At 34.8% G+C, this 19300-nt stretch overlaps 1 protein-coding gene across 1 annotated transcript in view; it reads right to left on the reverse strand.

Annotated features, from left to right (window-relative positions):
• Positions 1-1464: 1464 nt before the first annotated feature.
• Positions 1465-19300, reverse strand: part of ABCA12 (ATP binding cassette subfamily A member 12) — a 216814-nt gene continuing 198978 nt past the window's right edge. The window contains 8 exon segments of the mRNA XM_049768435.1: positions 1465-1566; positions 3412-3498; positions 3500-3553; positions 7998-8103; positions 9986-10078; positions 11289-11392; positions 12862-12996; positions 14322-14463. Of these exon segments, the coding sequence (XP_049624392.1) occupies positions 1465-1566; positions 3412-3498; positions 3500-3553; positions 7998-8103; positions 9986-10078; positions 11289-11392; positions 12862-12996; positions 14322-14463 (823 nt within the window).

Genomic DNA, 19300 nt, shown 5'->3' on the forward strand with positions numbered 1-19300 from the left:
TAAATTTTTTGGTGTCATGTGTAAAGATACAAAATGTTAAATTTGATATATTAAAAACTATAAGTGGGCTTATACAAAAAAGTAGGAATTGTCCTTTTTTTAGAGAAGCTAGTTTAAAACAGAAAAAAGGAAAGGAACTTTTTCCTGAGAAAGACTGATATTTCTGAAGAGTGATAGCTATACATCAAGATTTTGGAGAGACAGTTCAAATAAGGAAGTGACATATCATAGGACCGGATATAAAAGGAATGAAGAGAACAACAATACTGACCCTACAAGGTGGTAGTAGAATAAAAAGGTTAAAGGTGAATAGGGAAGCAGGTTCTAGGGCCCAATGAACCCTGTAGGTCTCTAGACTCCAACTTTTCTCTAACAATACAATGACTTAATGAATTGATTTTTCAATACTTTAAGTTTATTAGTTTTTTAAACAGAAACAGTCATGCTAGCAAACTATAGTCTCTCTCTCTCTCTCTCTCTCTCTCTCTCTCTCACACACACACACACACACACACACACACACACACACACACACACACACATTACATAAGGCATTTCCCCCAAGGGCCTTGTAATTTAGCATTGAGAAAATAAGCATCTCAATATCCCATCACAAACTCCCATCACAATAAACACAATTCTGGGTCAGCCAAGTAATTAGTTGAAAATTATCTTTATATTGTTTTTTTTTTCCTCCACAGGAATGTTTCCTGCAGTGTGACCCAGAATATGAGGGTTTTGTAAGAGTTAAAAAAAATGTTGCTTGCCAGAAGCACATGAATTCTCTATTCATTTTCAAGATTTGTATCTGCCCAGCTGACACACCATATTCCTTGAAAAGAAAATAGCTTTTTACTCTGCCCTGTGACTTACTATTGTCAAGTATGACAGGAATAAATCTAAGTTCTGTTTACCACCTGGGTAAACCATCTTTCTGTTGTAGTCGTGTAGAAAGGTACTGCCTAAGGTCTTTCTAACACTTATCACTGTTAATGTGAATCTGAACTTAGCATTAAACATATCATAGTAGGTTCACATATGTATTATTCTGATATTTTCCAGAAATAGATTATTGTGTTCTCTCACCCAATTCTAACAACTCCAAACTATTTTTCTTTTCTGCCTTTTACTTTTCAACAATTAATAACCATTTCTTTTATGCTATCTTTTGAGTGAAACTAATAAGTTAGGGCATTCATAATTTAGGTAGCATCATGTTTACATAAAGATCATAGCATATTCATGCTGTTAAGTGAGCATGAATTCATATCAAAAGCAATAGCGTTCATTGACCTTAGAAAGAAAACTTTTGATTTATAGTTACTTGCAAGTCTCTTACAATTAAAACTTTCCATACAGTATAACACTTTTAAATTATGATCTTGAGAAAGTAGTTCTTAGTGGTCTTCCTCAACATGAAGCCATTGACCACTGGTTGATGTTTGAGTTTGCTAGAAGTAGTGACTACATGTGGTCATCCTGAGAGTCAACACTTATGTTTGAACTGTGGCTACTGGTATCCGCAGTTTCATAGGACTTCTGGTCTTTAGCAAAGTTGATGAAAACCTAATATTTTAAAAGAAATAAAATCATTAGTGCCTTGTCATTCACAGAAGAAATAAGTTTAATTTAAATATTTACAGACTGCAGCACATGCAGACAACAGAACATGTTAAAATAAAACAGGGGTTAAAGGGCTTGCCTTGCCTGTGGCAGAACAAGGTTTCAATCAATCCAAGAACCACCTGGTTCCCTGAGCACTGCTGGGAGTCACCACTTGTATAGAGTTGGAAGTAACCCTTATAAGTGATGGCTGTAGCCCAGTACCCTTCCTCTGTAATTAGATATTTTTAAAATATATATATATATATATATATATATATGAGTAAGAAAGAAAAAATAATAAGAAAAGAAAAAAAGAGAAGAGAAAAGAAAACAAGATATTCTATATAAAATAGTTTTAGAAGGAGTCTTTCCATATTTAGATTTAACTGTTGTTTAAAAATAATAGCTGTGTATCTAAATTTTCATCATAATATATATCTGTAATAATATTGAAGATCTGAGTTACATATATGCTTCTATGTGATTAACATCAATTTTTACAAAGTACAAAGAGCCCCAACTAAGTCCTTATTAAATGCTTGTATTATAAAGTTAATATATTCCACTAGTTTCTAGAGTTAATTCACTAAAGAAAATTTGTACAGAAAGCCTAAATTCACATTTTGTTCAACAATCCAATTATTTAAAAATATATCATTTATAATTTTGTTTTTTAAAAAAACTTTAATTCTAATTGTCATACTCATTCAAAAATCATCAATGTTTTTTCCCTTTTTTTATCATCATATCCAACAGTTCTCAAAACTTACTCTTGGTTCTGTTCTCAAGTGGACATTTGTAGTGCTGAAGATTAAACTAAAGTTAGCCACATGAAAGCCATCTTACCTACAATACTTTCTCCCCAGCCCTTATTATGTCTATTGTGCTAAACATGAGAGCTGATAGAAGTTAAAGCTCATTGTAAGTTAAAAAAAGCTAAATTTGGAGAAGGGACTGAAGCAGTGTTTAAGGAACTAAAAAATAGAGTCTAAAATTATCCATAAATTACAGCAGACATATAGACTCAAAAGCTTTATAAGTTCAGGTTTAGATTCATTATATTGGTGAAAATAATTAGAAGGCCTAAACAATATTTAAACAGTAAAAAGTTAATAAAGAATTACCCATTTGGCTTCAAGGTTTTAAATTATAAATGTAAATAAGAAAGATTATGTGACCGAAGCAAAAATATTCTTCCTTAGCCACTAGTTATCTGAAGCCAGTGGCTCTGAAGGCCTGGCACCAAATTTTCTTTAAATGCATTCCTCCTACTTTAACCCAAGAAGCATATCAATAAGAAATAATATACTTAATGTTTATCAAGTTTTACAGGTAAAAATGTTGTTTTGTTTTACTCATATGCCTCATGGACAAAGATGTCTTATAGAAAGAAAAAATATTTTTAATATCCAACAATAGTTAATGGGTGGCAGGAAGATGGTTCAGAAGGCTGGAGAACATGTTGGGTTCAATCCGTGACACTCCATCTTCCCCTAAGCACTATGGGAAGCTAGGTCCTAAGCAAAAAGTCAGAAATAGATCTTAAGGACCTGTTGGTTTTGGAGTCTAAAAAAACCCTAAGTCACTCCCTTTCCTTACTGACAATGTTTTAATGGTTCAATTACATTATTGTTACTAATATTCCAAATTACAAATAGAAATACATTTCAACTAAATTTTCCAGGTGCAAGAATAGAGATTGCTTCACTAAAAACAAATTGAATGTCATTAAAAAAGAAATAAGTATAATGTATAATAATTAATATGTGACATTGTGCATATGGATCATAGTCTAATGCTCTCTACCTCTTCCAGAGTAGTCTGACTGACTAAGAAGTTGGTGATATTTAAAAGCAGCCTTATTAGTTTACTAATTACATCAAAAATGTTTGCCTACTCCTCCTGCAGTGACTGGTACATGGTACTCTAACATGCTGAGGTGCTGATCCTGTAGGGAACAAAGGAAAGCGAAATTATTTTGTGAAGTCAGATATTTGGAACTTGAATATCTATAACTTGACCCAAGAGTGAGACAGAAAACACTATCACTCATCCCACTGAAAATGATGCCCACAGTGTAAATAAAGGTGTATGCATGACACTAACAGCTTAGAAAAATGAAATGAATAGCTTTACAAATGCCACAGAAAAAGAAAATTAAAAAGCTAATGAAAAATTTAAAACATTCTGCTTTCATGTACACATAATATTATTGTTTTTCCTTAAAATTTTGTGATATGGTAATTTAAATGTCATATTCTGGTGAGATCATTTAGGTATTTTTTCAAATAGCACTTTGATTATTAGGACAAATTTTTTTCTAAGTGGCTAAGGATCATCAATTCAGCATAAAGATGTTGAATTTCTAAAGCATTGCTTAGAGAAAAATTTATTAAAATTATACCACTTGGTTTCTCAGCTCACCCCAAAATTCTATTTTATTTTAACCTACTATCTATTTAGTAATCTATTCTTATTTCTTTAGAAAATCTTGACACCTGCCCCATTTCTGCTTATATTACCATCAGCCATTTATTTTTGTTTCAAAAACTAAACTCACATTTAACCTTTTCTCTCGGATTTTGCCATCTTTACCTGATCTTATCCTGCTACATCTGAATCAATGCAATAACCCGTTGGGAAATCTAGGAATCATAGATACTTCAGTCTTCTGACATAGAAAATTGGAATCATCTTTCCTAATGGCTAGTTTGATCAGGGTGTTTTCTCACTCAAAATCTACTTGCTACCTTTGAGTCAGAGGCAGATCGTATGTTTCAGCTAGTTTTCAATCAACCCCAATGCTGAAAATGTCCCTGCTCACTTCCCTGCTCGCTGCTTAGCTTCTTATATCTTCTGGTGTTTGCAGCACTTCTCTCTGTGACAGGCAAGCTCACTTGTTTTTATCCCAAATTGTTATTGCTATTTCTTTTCTAAAAATATACCACCTATGATAATGAATTATCTGTTTAGAAAAAAAATCACACTTCCATCTACACTGTTTTTGCTTCGAATAGTTCTGGTCCCATGGAGAATGACCAGGGTGAATGCAATCTCATCACTCGGTGAATAGACAGATTCGAACCCAGAAATTCATTTAAAGGAAAAGCACTTTCACTAACAGGATCTGTACAAAAACAATTGTGGGGAGCCTAGCTGATGAAACCTGGGACATAGGACACCTCAGTAATTCCTAATCTGGTCACCCACGTGACCAAAAGGCCCATGCCTTGAGAACAAAGGAAATAGACAAAAATAAAGTAATTCAGAGCAGCCCAATATATCCAGCCAGAAAGAAAAATAGAGTTTGCCTTTGTGTTAGCAAACATTATTAAGAACTCTGTTTGAATCTTATGCCTTTTAGTAAAACGTGCTCAGGTCTACCTCTTTGCCCCTCCCTATTACCTGCCCCAGTTTATGCTAATGAATGCTTGTAACTGTGATTGGTGTAAAATTTGTAACACCCCTGACGTGTTTCAGCCCTTAAAAGCTGATCCCCCAACAATAAACTTCCCTTTTTGAACCGCATGCGTTGTCTTGAAGGCTTCTGTTACTAATTTCTCTAGTTCTTCTTTACAGGTCGGTTCTGCTCGAGTGAACCCACTAATAACTAGCAACTTTCATTTCCACACCCCCCGCGGGTCGGGGGACTCCCACGAAAGTTGCAAACAATGTCCTTCCATTTTCAAATTTGATTTTAATTTAGATGATAAAAATGGGCTTTGTTGGGGCCAGAGCAATAGCACAGTGGTAGGGCATTTGCCTTGCACATGGTCAACCCAGGAGGGACCCAGTTCAATTCCCAGCATCCCATATAGTATCTGAGCCTGCCAGGAGCGATTTCTGAGAGCAGAGCCAGGATTAACTCCTGAGTGCTGCTGGGTGTGACCCAAAATCAAAACAAAACAAAAGAAGGAAGGAAGGAAGGAGGAGGAAGGAAGGAAGGAGGAAGGAAGGAAGGAAGGAAGGAAGGAAGAAGAAGGAAGGAAGGAAGGAAGCAAGGAAGGAAGGTGAAGGAAGGAAGGAAGGAAGGAAGGAAGGAAGGAAGGAGGAAGGAAGGAAGGAAGACAGGGAGGGAGGGAGGAAGGAAGGGAGGGAGGGAGTGAGGGAGGGAGGGAGGAAGGGAGGGAGAGAGGGAAGGAAAGAAAGAAAAAAGAAAGAAAAAAGAAAGAAAGAAAAGAGAAAGAAAGGAGGAGAAAGAAAGAATCAAGGAAAGAGAAAGAAGAAAGAAAAAGAAAAAGAGAGAAAAGAAGAAAGAAGGAAAGAAATAAAGAGAAAGAAAAGGAGAGAGAGAAAGGAGAAAGAAATAAAAAGAAAGAAAAAGAAAAGAAAGAAGGAAAGAAAGAAAGAAAAAGAAAGAGAAAGAAAGAAAGAAGAGAAGAATAGAAGAAAAAGGGCTTTGATAAGAAGAACAAGTGAGATTATTTCCTGGAGAAATTAACCAAAGTTTGGCATTTGAGGCTTAGGTACTTTGTAAATGTAAAAGAATTATTTTTGAAAATGTGTTTTATTTTGTGCTCTAAATTTATTTCACTTCAACATGGAACCTTATAATTTATGAAATGGACGTTATATCATTTAATTTTCATGCAACATTTAATGATACAGTTGTCTTTTTTTTGAAAATTACAAGTGAGATAATTGACTTTAACTGCCTTGTTGGAAATCAGAGACAGACATGGACCTCAGCCCACATCTGTGAATTTTTTTCACTATTTCACACTTGATTTACTTTTAAAATCAATCGTTTGTTACAATGTTCTACAAATTATCTGTACCTCAAAGGTGTTAAAATGATACTTTCTTTAGAAATTTCACTTATTTTAAGCATGTACTGTGCAACATATATATATATATATATCAATATCTGTGTGTCAATTCACAGGAACATACATGCAAATAAAAATATGAACCTGTACAAAAATATGTTGATAAAGTGGGAATTGAGAATTTCTTTTTTTATTTATTTTTGATTATTGGGCCACACCCGTTGACACTCAGGGGTTACTCCTGGCTATTTGCTCAGAAGTCGCTCCTGGCTTGGGGGACCATATGGGACGCCGGGGGATTGAACCGCGGTCAGTCCTAGGCTAGCGCTGGCAAGGCAGGCACCTTACCTATAGCGCCACCGCGCCGACCCCATGGAATTGAGAATTTCTAATTTAGGCAGCTTTGTCATACTTTTTTAGTATAAAATATAAAGATATTTTGTTTTATTTTATTCATTCTACTTATTTTTAGAACGTTCACCTCAGCATTTATTATAAAATTAATGTTATGATACTCAGCAATGTATAACTTTTTGAATCTGAAACATTTTAATTTAAACATATTAACAAAGTAAAACATTGTTTTTATTATGTTTGTTGGGGCCACACCCAGTGATTCTCAGGAGTTACTATTGGCTCTGCATTTAGAATTATTCCTAGCGGTGCTCGGAGAATCATAAGGGATGCCAGGGATCGAACTCAGGTTGGTCATATGCAAGGTAAACACCCTACCCACTGTACTATCACTCTGGCCCCAAAAGTAAAACATTGTTAATATGGCCATTTATAGTTATTTTCACATTTTCAAAGTCCAATATGTATTTAATTTATTATCATAACATCATAATTTATCAAGTTGTCCATAATAGAGTAATTTGAGACATCAAATTTTCAAACACTAATCTTACCACCAATGTGACCTTCCCCTCACCAGTGTCCCTAATTTTCCTACCACTACTATATCTGTCTCCTTGTCAGCACAAACAAATTTACCTTATATTGTTTGTTAGAATACAATTTGCTCAAACTTTTAATAGTTTCAAAGGAGGAAAATATATAAATCGCCTCTCCTAGATGTTTTAGACTTTATGAATTCAAGTTTATATAATACCTATCATTCCTCAGTTGTCTAACAAGTATATCACTAATTATTTAGTAATCTGTACCATTTTACAAACTATAACATGGTCATAAAACTTTTTATATGAAATAAATAAATCAGTGGGTTCAAAGGACTGTGCTTTTTAACTAATTAACTAATTAAGCTTTTGTTCTGGGGCCACACTTAGTGATGTTCAGGGCTTACCAAGGGCTGTGCACTCAGGGACCACTCCTGGTAGGACTTGGGAAACTATATGCAGTGCTGGGGATCAATTTTGGGTAGAGTGTTGTACTATCACTTCATCTAGTTATTAGTTATAAAATATATGGCTAACAATAGCTATAAAATAAATTAGCTTAAAGAAAGTATTTTCTTATTTAGAGTGCTAAAGAGTACCTTATGTGTCTTGAACTGTATTGTCATCAGTAAAAACAAGAGACAGTTAACTTGAAAATGTCAAAAATCCAGTAGATTATTAGACTGATTCCTAAAACTACTTCAAAGGTAAATTAGTCTCTTACTTTTAAATATGTTTTTGGAAAGTGCAATTGCATGAACCTTGTGAGTGCCTCCATGCTCACTCTGGTATTTTTCACGTGAACCTTGACAGTAAACCCTCGTCCAAACCTGGAAGAAAATAGTGCAAAATATAATATGAGTTACATTTTGCTGAAATAGCTCCCCTGAAATTCTAGATAATGAAAAAGGACCCAAGTGGATCATTGCAGTTTTTTTTTCTTATATATAGATGCTATTTTGTCATAAAGATTCAGGGTATGTTGCAAACTGGAAATAGAGCACAGCCATTATTTTTAATTTATTTCAACAACAATATAAAAAATGTCAAACTCTGAGCAAAAGCTCTGTTAGAAAGAGAACATAAAATCTTGACTTTCTTTGACATCCATACATCATCCATGGATGTCAATGTCTGAAGATAAATACTTTCTAATTTAAAGAAAACACAGTCCTGAAAGACAAGTTATTGGAGATTTGGTGTCAATAGTAAACAGTGTGTGAGCACTCTAGTGATGGGTCTGGTGTTGGAATGAAAGATGCATAAAACATATAAGTAACAGAGTTATATGACTTTGGTACTTAAGTGCCTATGTGTTATACATCTAGGTATTTAAATAAAAATGTAAAAATCATTAAGATTTCAAAAGTTAGCAATAGTCTAATATATTAGATAACTACCAAGACATTTTACAAAAGGTCTCACAACAGACTATCTGGGAGCAATATATGATTTCTTCATCATTAAAAATTTTTTTGATAGCTGGTCCTGGCAGTAGTTGGGAACTACTCTTGTGTTGATGCTTGAAGTAGCTCTCAGCAGTGCTGGGATTGGATTAAGGCCTCCTTCTTGCAAATATGTGCTAAATCCACTGAGTTCTCTCTCTCTGACTCCATGTCATGTTTTAAATAAATCTTGATTTTATACTTTCTTGTATGAAAGCAAAGTCATTGCATAAATAAAAGCATAAAATAGCATGCTGACATCTGAAAACCAACATGTGTATGTACAAATGCATAAGCACTTCAACAAATATAAAATTAAATTAATTTTAATTTGACAGTATATTTCTGCACAGTACCCCCAACACATTGTATTTTTTGGGGGGTCACACCCGGCAGTGCTCAGGGGTTACTCCTGGCTCTACACTCAGAAATTGCTCCTGGCAGGCTCAGGAGACCATACGGGATGCCGGGATTCGGACCACCATTCTTCTGCACGCAAGGCAAACACCTCACCTCCATACCATTCCTCCGACCCCCCCAACACATTCTTGATACCCAATCTAAAGCAAGCTGTACAAATGGGGACCAGTTAAACCAGCATTCTGGGGAGTAAAGGAGGGAGATTTGGGATGCATGCTGGGAACAGGGGTAGAGAGAGGACAACACTGGTGGATATTCATTGTCACTATGTACCTTAAATATTACTTGGAAAGATTTGTAATTCACTTTGGCCACAATAAATATTAAAAAATAAATAAATAAGTTTTTAACATGGAAAAATTTTTAAAGAGTAGACCAAACGCTTGTTCAATGCAAAGGAACATGCTTGATTCAAAAAAACTTTTATGCCATTAAAAACCTGTCAATGTCCAATTTATCATATTAATTATTTAATTTTTTATGTAGTGTCAAAGATTGCTAAATTGTTATTATACAAACTCTTGAAACTAATTCCTGAGGGTGTTTGACTATAACTTAATTTTCTAACTTTTAGGTCTTTTAGGTATTTTTCAATTGGGGTCATCTCTAGGAATGCCAGAGTTGGTAGAGTGGAGCAACAAGTGCCATACCCAGTAGTGTTGTGGGAGTCTAGATGTTTGAAGTAAATATGCATTCTGCCATTAATAAGAACTCTGTGTTGATGTGAGTCTGTTCAGTTTCTTCGTTTAGGTCTTTTTTTGTAGGATAGGTAGTGGAGATAATTTTTAAAGGAGTATATAGACAAAATATTCTACAAAATATGCTAGATAACATATTTGTCCTGTACCTGCTTTTTATATGTTGCAAAGATCCAATGCATTGGAACTTTCCATTCACCATAATGGCCAGCCTGGTACAAAGAGCTTCACATTCTTCCATGCTGAAAGATAGAATCACATTATCCTTCCAGGCACAGAAAAGTAGGATCAAGTTTATGAGCATAATCTCACCGTTTTATTAGAGCACTTTAGAAATTCTTTTTCACTTCTTAAAACTTCTTTTTTTTTTAAAGAACAACAACTACAACTTTAAAAATAGAATTAGATGAATTCACATAGGATTTACTATTACTTCTCAAACTTTAAGCTATCCATTTCTGACACTTGAACATCTCTTTATTGAACAAAATATTTCTTTTAAGCTTTCAATCAAGCTACATTTTCTAAGAAATCAAAAATAGTACTGACCAGTTTTCTTAAGCCTCATACTCCATATTCATCTGGATCTACTTTTTGTATATATAAATTATTAACTTATTCTTGGTTGTATAATCTCTAATTTCATGGAGTTTGATAATTGAAGCAACTATTAAGTATAACCTTATCCACTTGAGACAACAGTAATGAAAATTAAGTGACTGGTTGCAGAACATAGTATTTAGGGACCAAGCAAGTATATAAACAAATATTTTGATTATAAACAATTTGGCACCTTTTTGTCATAGGCCAATTAAAATTACAGGATAAACTTGATAGATATCCAGTTTGTATAAGTAAAGTACATATTAAATATAGATTTTCTTACTTAACTTATTGGAAAGGTCAACTTCATGAAGAAGCTGGAGTTTCTAGATGCAAAGTATATGTTCCAGGTGTTTGAGCTGTTCCTCTGAATGACATGAAACTTAAAGGACTTATGAGTAAGATAAAAATGGTATGGAAAGGCTATTTCTAGTAGAAAGCACAAAGGAAAGCCATGGTAATAGGAAAAGGTAATGAGTACAGGCAGGTTTGGGAGTCATTCACATTGATTAGAGAAGGAATGAGAGTAAATGACCTGAAAATATGGACAATTATAGAATGAAGGGTTCTGAACTAGAAATGGGCAATATTATGTCAGAGTCGAGTCAAGTGGGTTATAAGTCATGAACATTTTGCTTTTAAAAGAATTGTACAAGCCCTGCCCCAGGAGAGTAGCTGGATTCTCACCAGGAAGAAAGATGGCTTGGCTCTTGCTTCTCACTCAATACATAAAATGCTTCAATCCAATTGTGGACATTTATGATCAAACTCTATAACCCAAGACTAGTATTTCCTATCTGTCATCCTGAAATGGTGCTATCTGACTTGAAAGTTGTACCCTTACTTTACCTGTGAGATGTCAGAATGACAGAACATTTATTCTGGACTTCTTCAGAAATGATCTTCCAGAGGTGCCGTTTTGATTTGGGATCCATTCCCGAGCTTGGCTCATCCTTTAATAAAAAATGTTATGAGAAAAATGTATCAAATTAATTAAGTTTTGATGAGATTCTTTGCAAGAAATTACTTGTGTAGAACAGAATTCACTTTGTGAAGTCCTATGACTATCTTGTGTTACACTTAATAGACTTTTTGCTGCTGTCATAAAAAGCTCAAAATTAATCATTTTAAAATTGTCAATGTATTTTAAAAAGTGTCTCGGTGAAGTTGATTTCCAGAATCTTTACGTTTGTCTCAAATTTCTTTGGGAAAAAAATCTATTTCAATTACTAAAAAAAAAAACCAGCTCATTTAATAATACTTTATAACAGTTTCATTTTAAGTTACATTTAAAGTTATCTCCAAAAGATGGTTTCTTTAAAACAGTGACAAGTGATGATTTACTGTGTGAAGCAGGAAGACTGTTATTTTAATTTTGGTTACTATGCCTGAAGGTTATTTTTAGTACTTTTTTTTTTTTCAGGGGGCACACCTGGAAGTGTTCAGGAGTTACTCTTTGCTCTACACTCAGAGATTACTCCTGACAGACTCGGGGACCATATGGTATGCTGGGGAATGAAACCCAGATCAGCAGCCTGTAAAATACCTACCTCCCTAGTAGGTACAGCCCTACCTGCTGTGTTATGCTACCAGCTGTGCTATCACTCCAGTCTTTGCTTTTTAGTTTTGTTATTAATTAAAATTAATACTTACTTGGTAAATAAAACTATGCTTTTCCTTCCTTCCTCCTTTCTTTTTCCTTTCATTTCTTTCCCTTCCATTTCCTTCCTTTCCCTTTCCTTCCCTTCCCTTCCCTTCCCTTCCCTTCCCTTCCCTTCCCTTCTTCCCTTCCCTTCCTTTGCCTATCCTATCCTATCCTATTCTATCCTATCCTATCCTATCCTTTTTTTTCTGTTTCCTTGAGCCACATCTGTTGGTGCTCAGGGTATTTTCTGGCTGTGCACTCAGAAATCACACCTGGAGGGTTCAGGGAACTATTTGGGATACTGAACCAGGGTTGAGGACTGAACCACGGTTGGTGAGTGCAAGGCAAAAGCCTTACCAGCTGTACTATCACTCCAGTCTGTTTCTTTCTTTCTTAATAGAAGTTAAATATGTGATAATTCACCTGAACATTTAGTAATAAAACCGATTGTCCAATAACCGGGAACCAAATTCTACCATAGTCTATAATTTTATTAAGTCACTTGGATATCTTGAGTTTGTTTTAGCTACTTCCCTTTCCCATGTCAAATATTTTCTCTGAAACTGAAAAGAAACATTCTTGAGAATACAGTATTGTAGCAACAAAGTTGTTTGGAGAGATAAATTCCCTTACCTAGATAGTATAGGAGAAAAATTTTACCAAAAAAAGTGAGCATATAGTGAGACTTTAACAGATACTTAGTGTAATAATGAAATGTAACACACACAAAGATGTATGTGGTCCTAATAAGCACAGCCTTTTCTCTTATTCTCTTACCAGGAGTAGAATGGAAGGTTTTCCTATTAAGGCCAGTGCAGTGGATAATTTTCTTTTTGTGCCATAACTGCACATACAGGTAGGTCTGTCTTTGTAAGGCATCAGGTGAAGTCTTCTCAGGTGTTTATACACAGTCTGTGGGCATAAAAGAGGAAAAGAGGAATTAGGTTAGTATGCCTCTGCCCAAATCCTTAAGGTACTAAGTAAGAAAAAAACTCAAAACAGTGCACTTGAAAAGGCAGTTTTATAACTAAAAATCTATACCTAAAAATTAAAATGCTTTATCTCACATAAATTTTTGTCTAAGGTCTACTATAATATTAATAGTAACTTAAAAAGGCAACTTCATTTTAAATGTCCCTCAAGTGTGTGTGTGTGTGTGTGTGTGTGTGTTTATGTGTGTATGTGTGTGTGCAAAGAATTACAGACCATTATTGGGGCTGCATTACTACATAATTTCCTTATGAAACTTAAAACTAAAAGAAAATTTAGCTATTCTGAAGGCAGTAAGAAAGTTTTCTCGAAGGCTGTTTTCATAGCTCTATCTTCTTACTCAAGGTTGTCACAATAGTCTTAACTTTATTTAACATTAGCCCAGCATAAAAACACCTCTTTATTAACTTAGGCATTGTGGGTTCTAGTTGCCATTTTTGTAAAGCAATGATCCTAGAATTCTAGGAAAAATTCAACAGGTCCCCCAAACTGCAAAAATAGAATTATTCTCAAAGTTAGCCATTCAGGCAAATTTTCTTAATAAAGCAAAAAGTCCATTAAATTTTTTCAAAGGGGCCAGAGAGCAAATACAGTGAGTAAGGTTCTTGCCTAGCACAAGCAGACCCCACTTCAATCCGTAGCAATGCATGTGCTTCCTAGATTCCCCTGCTTCCTCAGGAATGATACCTGATTCCAGAGTCCAGAGTAATCACTGAGCATTGCTGGTTGTAACCCCAAATAAAAAGCATATAAGAAAACAATAAAAAATTCAGATTGACCGTCTTAGGTATTGGACATTTGCAGATAATTCTGTGTTACAAATGCTTCTCTCAATACAAAAGAACATTAGATACCACTGCCAATGTTAAACCAGAACTAGCTGGTGTGATTCTATTTTTGATAGCTGTTGAAAGCTAACAAATGCAAAGTTGTAAAACAATGTAACCTTGTTCAAAGTTAACCAATTTTTAAAAAGAAAAGATTAAGAAAAATATGTGTAATATAACAAGGAGAATGAAAAGTTATTGAGAGGCTATGAGCTAAGAGACTTTTAAAAATGAATTGAGGTATGGATGGAATATATTCTATACAATCAAACTAAGACTATATCTTATGACATGTCAGGAGGAAATTGCCACTTTTTAGATTTTGACCTGATATTGAGGTGGGTAGTTTGGCACAGAAACTAGTACAGGTTTCAAATGTATTTCTCAGATTTCAGATGGATTTCTCAGACTTGTACCTACTTCTTTTATATCTTTTTCTGGGATTCCATGAATCCTTGCATAGAAATATAGATGTTCTTCTACAGATACCAAGTCATCTAAAGCATCTTCTTGAGGGCAGTAGCCAACCAGTGAGCTATGAGAGTGAACGTGACCCAGAGATCTAAATGAGAGAATAAAAAAAATCACAATCATAAAGTAGTAGACAAAGGTGCTGAAATACAAAACTGTATACTTGAAACTCACAAAACACAAAAAAACTCTTAAGATATTCCAAAATGGTGATCATAAGAGGGTAAGGGTGACATAAACTTGTAAAATGAGAACCAATTTTATGATAGTGAGGAAAATTAGATTTTTGATAGTGAGCAGAATGAAGTCTATGGGGATGGCAAATATATAAGACTTATAATGTTTAAAAGTCATGTTTCAGGAGCTATAGAAATAGTAAAAAAAAAATGCTTTGCATGTGGTTGACCCAGATTCGATCCCCCAGTATCCCATATGATACCCTGAGCCTGCAAGAACTGATATATCATTTTAGCGTCAGAAGTAAGCCCTGAGAACTGTCCATTATGACCCCCAAACTAAATAGAAAGCAATGTTACTTCATTACAAACTTTGAAACAACTGAAAAAAAAATGAGCTTTAAAATGTATAGTTCTGTTTACCCTTAAGTGTTGGGAGATAACTCTGCTTTTGTTCTGGTGATTAGTGATTCTAAACATTTTTTAAAAAATAATGTCAATGTGAATTTGTCAGTATATATAATACACATGTTCATTATATTTGCATCAGAAAATAAGAATTGCACAATGTATACTGTTGGTTTACACTTTATTTTACCTAAAGAAAAGTTCATCCCTGGTTTCTTTGTATCTTTTTGTTTACGAAGTAGTTTCACCCAAAACAAAGATAGTCTTATATGTAAATCTGGGCAGGACAGGCTCAGATGCGCATAGCTGCCCTACCTTGGAGTGATCTCTATATTCAATAAAAACGGTAGTTCTGGCAGGCATCCAGGCTCCATACTAGGTAGAAAACTGCCAGACTACATGTGTTTTACCCTCAGTCTGGTTTGGATTATCTCATAAATGACCCTGATTCAGACTTGTTTACCTGGGGTTGGAAATAAGTGTGGGGTGATATACCTTAAGAAGGCTATATTGAAGCTGTTACAACTGGATATTTTTATTTCAATTAGTTATTAGCAAAAATGACAATACATTCCATGACAAATGTACTCTTGTTCTTCTAACTTTTAGATTATATGTGAAAACCTGGGTGCTTCAGAGTTTTGGGAAAGAGAAGGGACCACTATGCTTGTGTTGTGGATGAACTAAAAACTTTACCTGTTGATTTTTAAAATATTATTTCAGGTCTTTTGCTTATCAAAGGAAGCCCAATTTACTCAAATTTTTTGAGAACTGTATTTAAATAAATGCAAATGAGAAGAAAGAAGAGGTTGTTACAACTCCATTTATAAAGATCGTTTTTGTTTTTTTAACTCTATTGCCTATCATTTGTTCATAGTTTTAGTTCTAAAGTAGTATTCTTTATGATGTATTTTTATTAATTCATAATCTGAGAAATTCAATTTGAGAATGAGAAAAGAAAAAGAATTGCACTTCATACATGAATCCAAATGATGTAGCAGCCTGTTGATTGTGGGCAGTCTGGGGGAAAAAGGTCCTGGTTTGAATCCAGCTGAATTTTGTGAGACCAGCAATGTGGTGATAACCAGTGGCCAGAGTTTGGATTCAAAAAGTGCTAGTCTCAACCAAACTGTGGGATGTGAACCCAGACAATACAGTAGCCTGTTGGTGATGATCAGAGTTTGGTGGGGAAAAGTCACAGTTTGAATCCAGCTGCCGTGTATGAGACCAGCAATAGCACAGCTGCTTCCCCTTGCTTCGTGGCTGTACATGTCTTCCAGTCAAGGAGCTGCACCACAACACATACTAACAGTATCATACAACAAAGTTCACAATAGGATAACTATGCAGAACTCCACTACAATTTGTGACTAAAAAATATTAGTTCTTGAGACTCAATCAATGCAGGCCACCTACATAACATATCTATTCAGGACTTTAGAGAGCAAATGTTACAAATGTTAGAGGAACTTAAATAAATCATGTAATGGACAGCCTACAATGAGAAAACTTCAAATAGAAATATCAGGAATGAAAAACATGGTAGGTGAAGTGAAAACCTCTTTGGAAAGTTTCACAACAGAGCAACAACTGCAGAAAACAGAATCAGTGAAGTAGAAGACAGGCTGAATTATACCTTCATGCAACAAAAGGGGCTGGAAAAAATCCTCAAAGAAAGCCAACAGACAACAATAGAACTCTGGGACAAACTCAATAGAAACAGCATAAGAATGATTGGAGTCCCAGAGACCCACCAAGAAAACCCCAATGAAGAATCAACTGCCAAGGACATCATTGCTGAGAAACTCCCAAAAGTAGAGAGTGTGTGCAACCACATCTTAGATGCCCAAAGAATAACAGTTAAAAAGGATCTAAATATGGAGCCGGAGCGGTGGCACAAGCAGTAAGAAGTCTGCCTTGCCCGCTCTAGCCTAGGACAGACCACGATTTGATCTCCTGGCATCCCATATGATCCCCCAAGCCAGGAGCGTTTTCTGAGTGCATAGCCAGGAGTAACCCCTGAGCATCACAAGGTATGGCCCAAACCCCTGCCCCCCCAAAAAAAGAAGGAAAAAGAAAAAGATCCAAAGAAAAGCACTCCGAGACACAATCCTGAAAACTGCAGATAGGGATAAAAGACTGAAAACAGAAAGATCAAAAAGAGAAATTATATACAAAGAGGAATTTTTAAGATTTACAGAGGCTAGAGATATAGCATAATGTTAAAGCATTTGCCTTGCATGCAGTTGACCTGGGATGGAACATGGTTCAATTCCTGGCATTACATATAGTACCCCAAGCTTGCCAGGAGTGATTTCTGAGCTCAGAGCCAGGAGTAACTTCTGAGCATGGCCAGGTGTAGCCTCAAAGCCAATAAATTAATAATGAATTATTTAAATATTAAGAAAAGATTTACAGCAGAGTTTTTTACAAGCAACTCACAAGTGCCAAGGAAGTGGTGGGATATAGTGATAACACTCAGGGAAATGAGTGCTTTGTTAATTGTGCTTTACCAATCCAGTCTTTCATTCAGGTTTTAAGGAAGGATACATAGCTTCATGGATAAACAACAGAGGATACGTTAAGGCAAGGCAGACCCCCAAAACATACCAAACTCTTACAAAAATAACACTTAATCCCGTATAATAATCTTTCTCATAGTCAATGGTCTAAATCTTTCATTAATGAGACACAGAATGGTAAAATGGATCAAAATACTGAATACAACATTTTTCTGCCTGCAAGATACATATCTGAATAGTCAGAGCAAACATAGACTCAAAGACAAAGGTTAGAGGACAATCATTCAAGTAAAGAACTCCCTTAAAAGGCTGGGGTGACCATTTTAATATCAGACCAACACAGACTTTAAGCTTACACAAATAGTGGCGAGTGCAGTTAGAGAAAAAGCTACACTAACAATTAATATAACAATGGTAATGAATGAGAGAAATAGAATGCTTCTCTCAAATACAGGCAGGTAGTGCGGGAGGAGAGAGATGGGGCATTGGTGATGGGAATATTGCACTGGTGAAGGGATGTGCTCTTTTCTATAACTGAAACCCAACTACAAACATGTTTGTAACATGTTTCTTAAATAAAGATATTATAATAAAAAATAAAAATAAAAAAGAAACTAAAAAGGTTATAAAAGATAGAATGTACATTTACTAATAATTAATATGTACAACAAAAAGAAATCACATTACTAAGCATACATGCATTTAAATGACGTACAGCATAATATTTAAAACTATTTATGATAGATTTGAAGAAATACATAAATATCAACACAATAATATTAGGAAACTTTAACACCATTTGGTCACACTTTTATAGGTCAGCCAGGCTAAGACATAACAAGGATATGCTGGCACTTAAGGAAGAAATGGAAGAGTGTAGCTTAGTAGATATCTATAGTAATATAGTAACATTTATCTCAAAAACTTGAATACACATTCTCCACCAATGCACATGAAACAAATTTTCATGATAGACTACATGCTGGCCACAAGACAAACCTCCACAAAATATTAGTAAATAGGATCCAATGGTTCATCAAGAGGGTTAAACACCATGTTCAACAGGATTCATTCCAGAAATGCAAGGGTGTTTTATCATAATCAAGTAGAATATACCACATCAACAAAAGGAAAAATAAAAATCATCTGATCATATCAACAGATGCAGAGAAAGTGTTTGACAAGGTACAACCATGATAAAAACTCAACCAGATGGGAATGGAAGGAACTTTTCATCATACAGTCAAGACCATTTACTACAAGCCCGTGGCAAATATTTTACTCAGTGGGGAAAAAAATAAAGCCACTCTTCTAATATCTAGCACTATTATAGTTTTTCCCCCCTCACTACTTCTATTCAACATAGTACTGGAAGTTCTTGCCATCGCAATCATACAAGAAAAACATATCAAGGCCATCTAGATAGGAAAGGAGTCAAGTTATCAGTGTTTGCAGAGAACATAATACTATAATTAGAAAACCAAAAAGGCTATATAAAAAAGCAGCTGAAAACAATAGATTTGTATAGAAATGTGATGAATTAAAAATTCACCTGCAAAAATCCATGGCTTTATTTTATATAATTAATAAAAGAGAAGAAAGAGAAAGAAAATATCTCATTCATAATTGTGCCACAAAAAATCAAGTACCTTGGAATCAACTTAATTAAAGAGATGAAAGACCTATACAAAGAAAACTACAAAACACTGCTTTATAAAATAAAAGAGAACACAAAGAAATAGAACCATATACTATGCTCATGGGTTTGGAGGATTAACATAATTAAAATGGCAATACTTCTAAAAGCATTGTAGAAATTTGA

Source organism: Suncus etruscus, chromosome 1 (assembly GCF_024139225.1).
Source record: "Suncus etruscus isolate mSunEtr1 chromosome 1, mSunEtr1.pri.cur, whole genome shotgun sequence".
Classification (NCBI taxonomy): Eukaryota; Metazoa; Chordata; class Mammalia; order Eulipotyphla; family Soricidae; genus Suncus; species Suncus etruscus.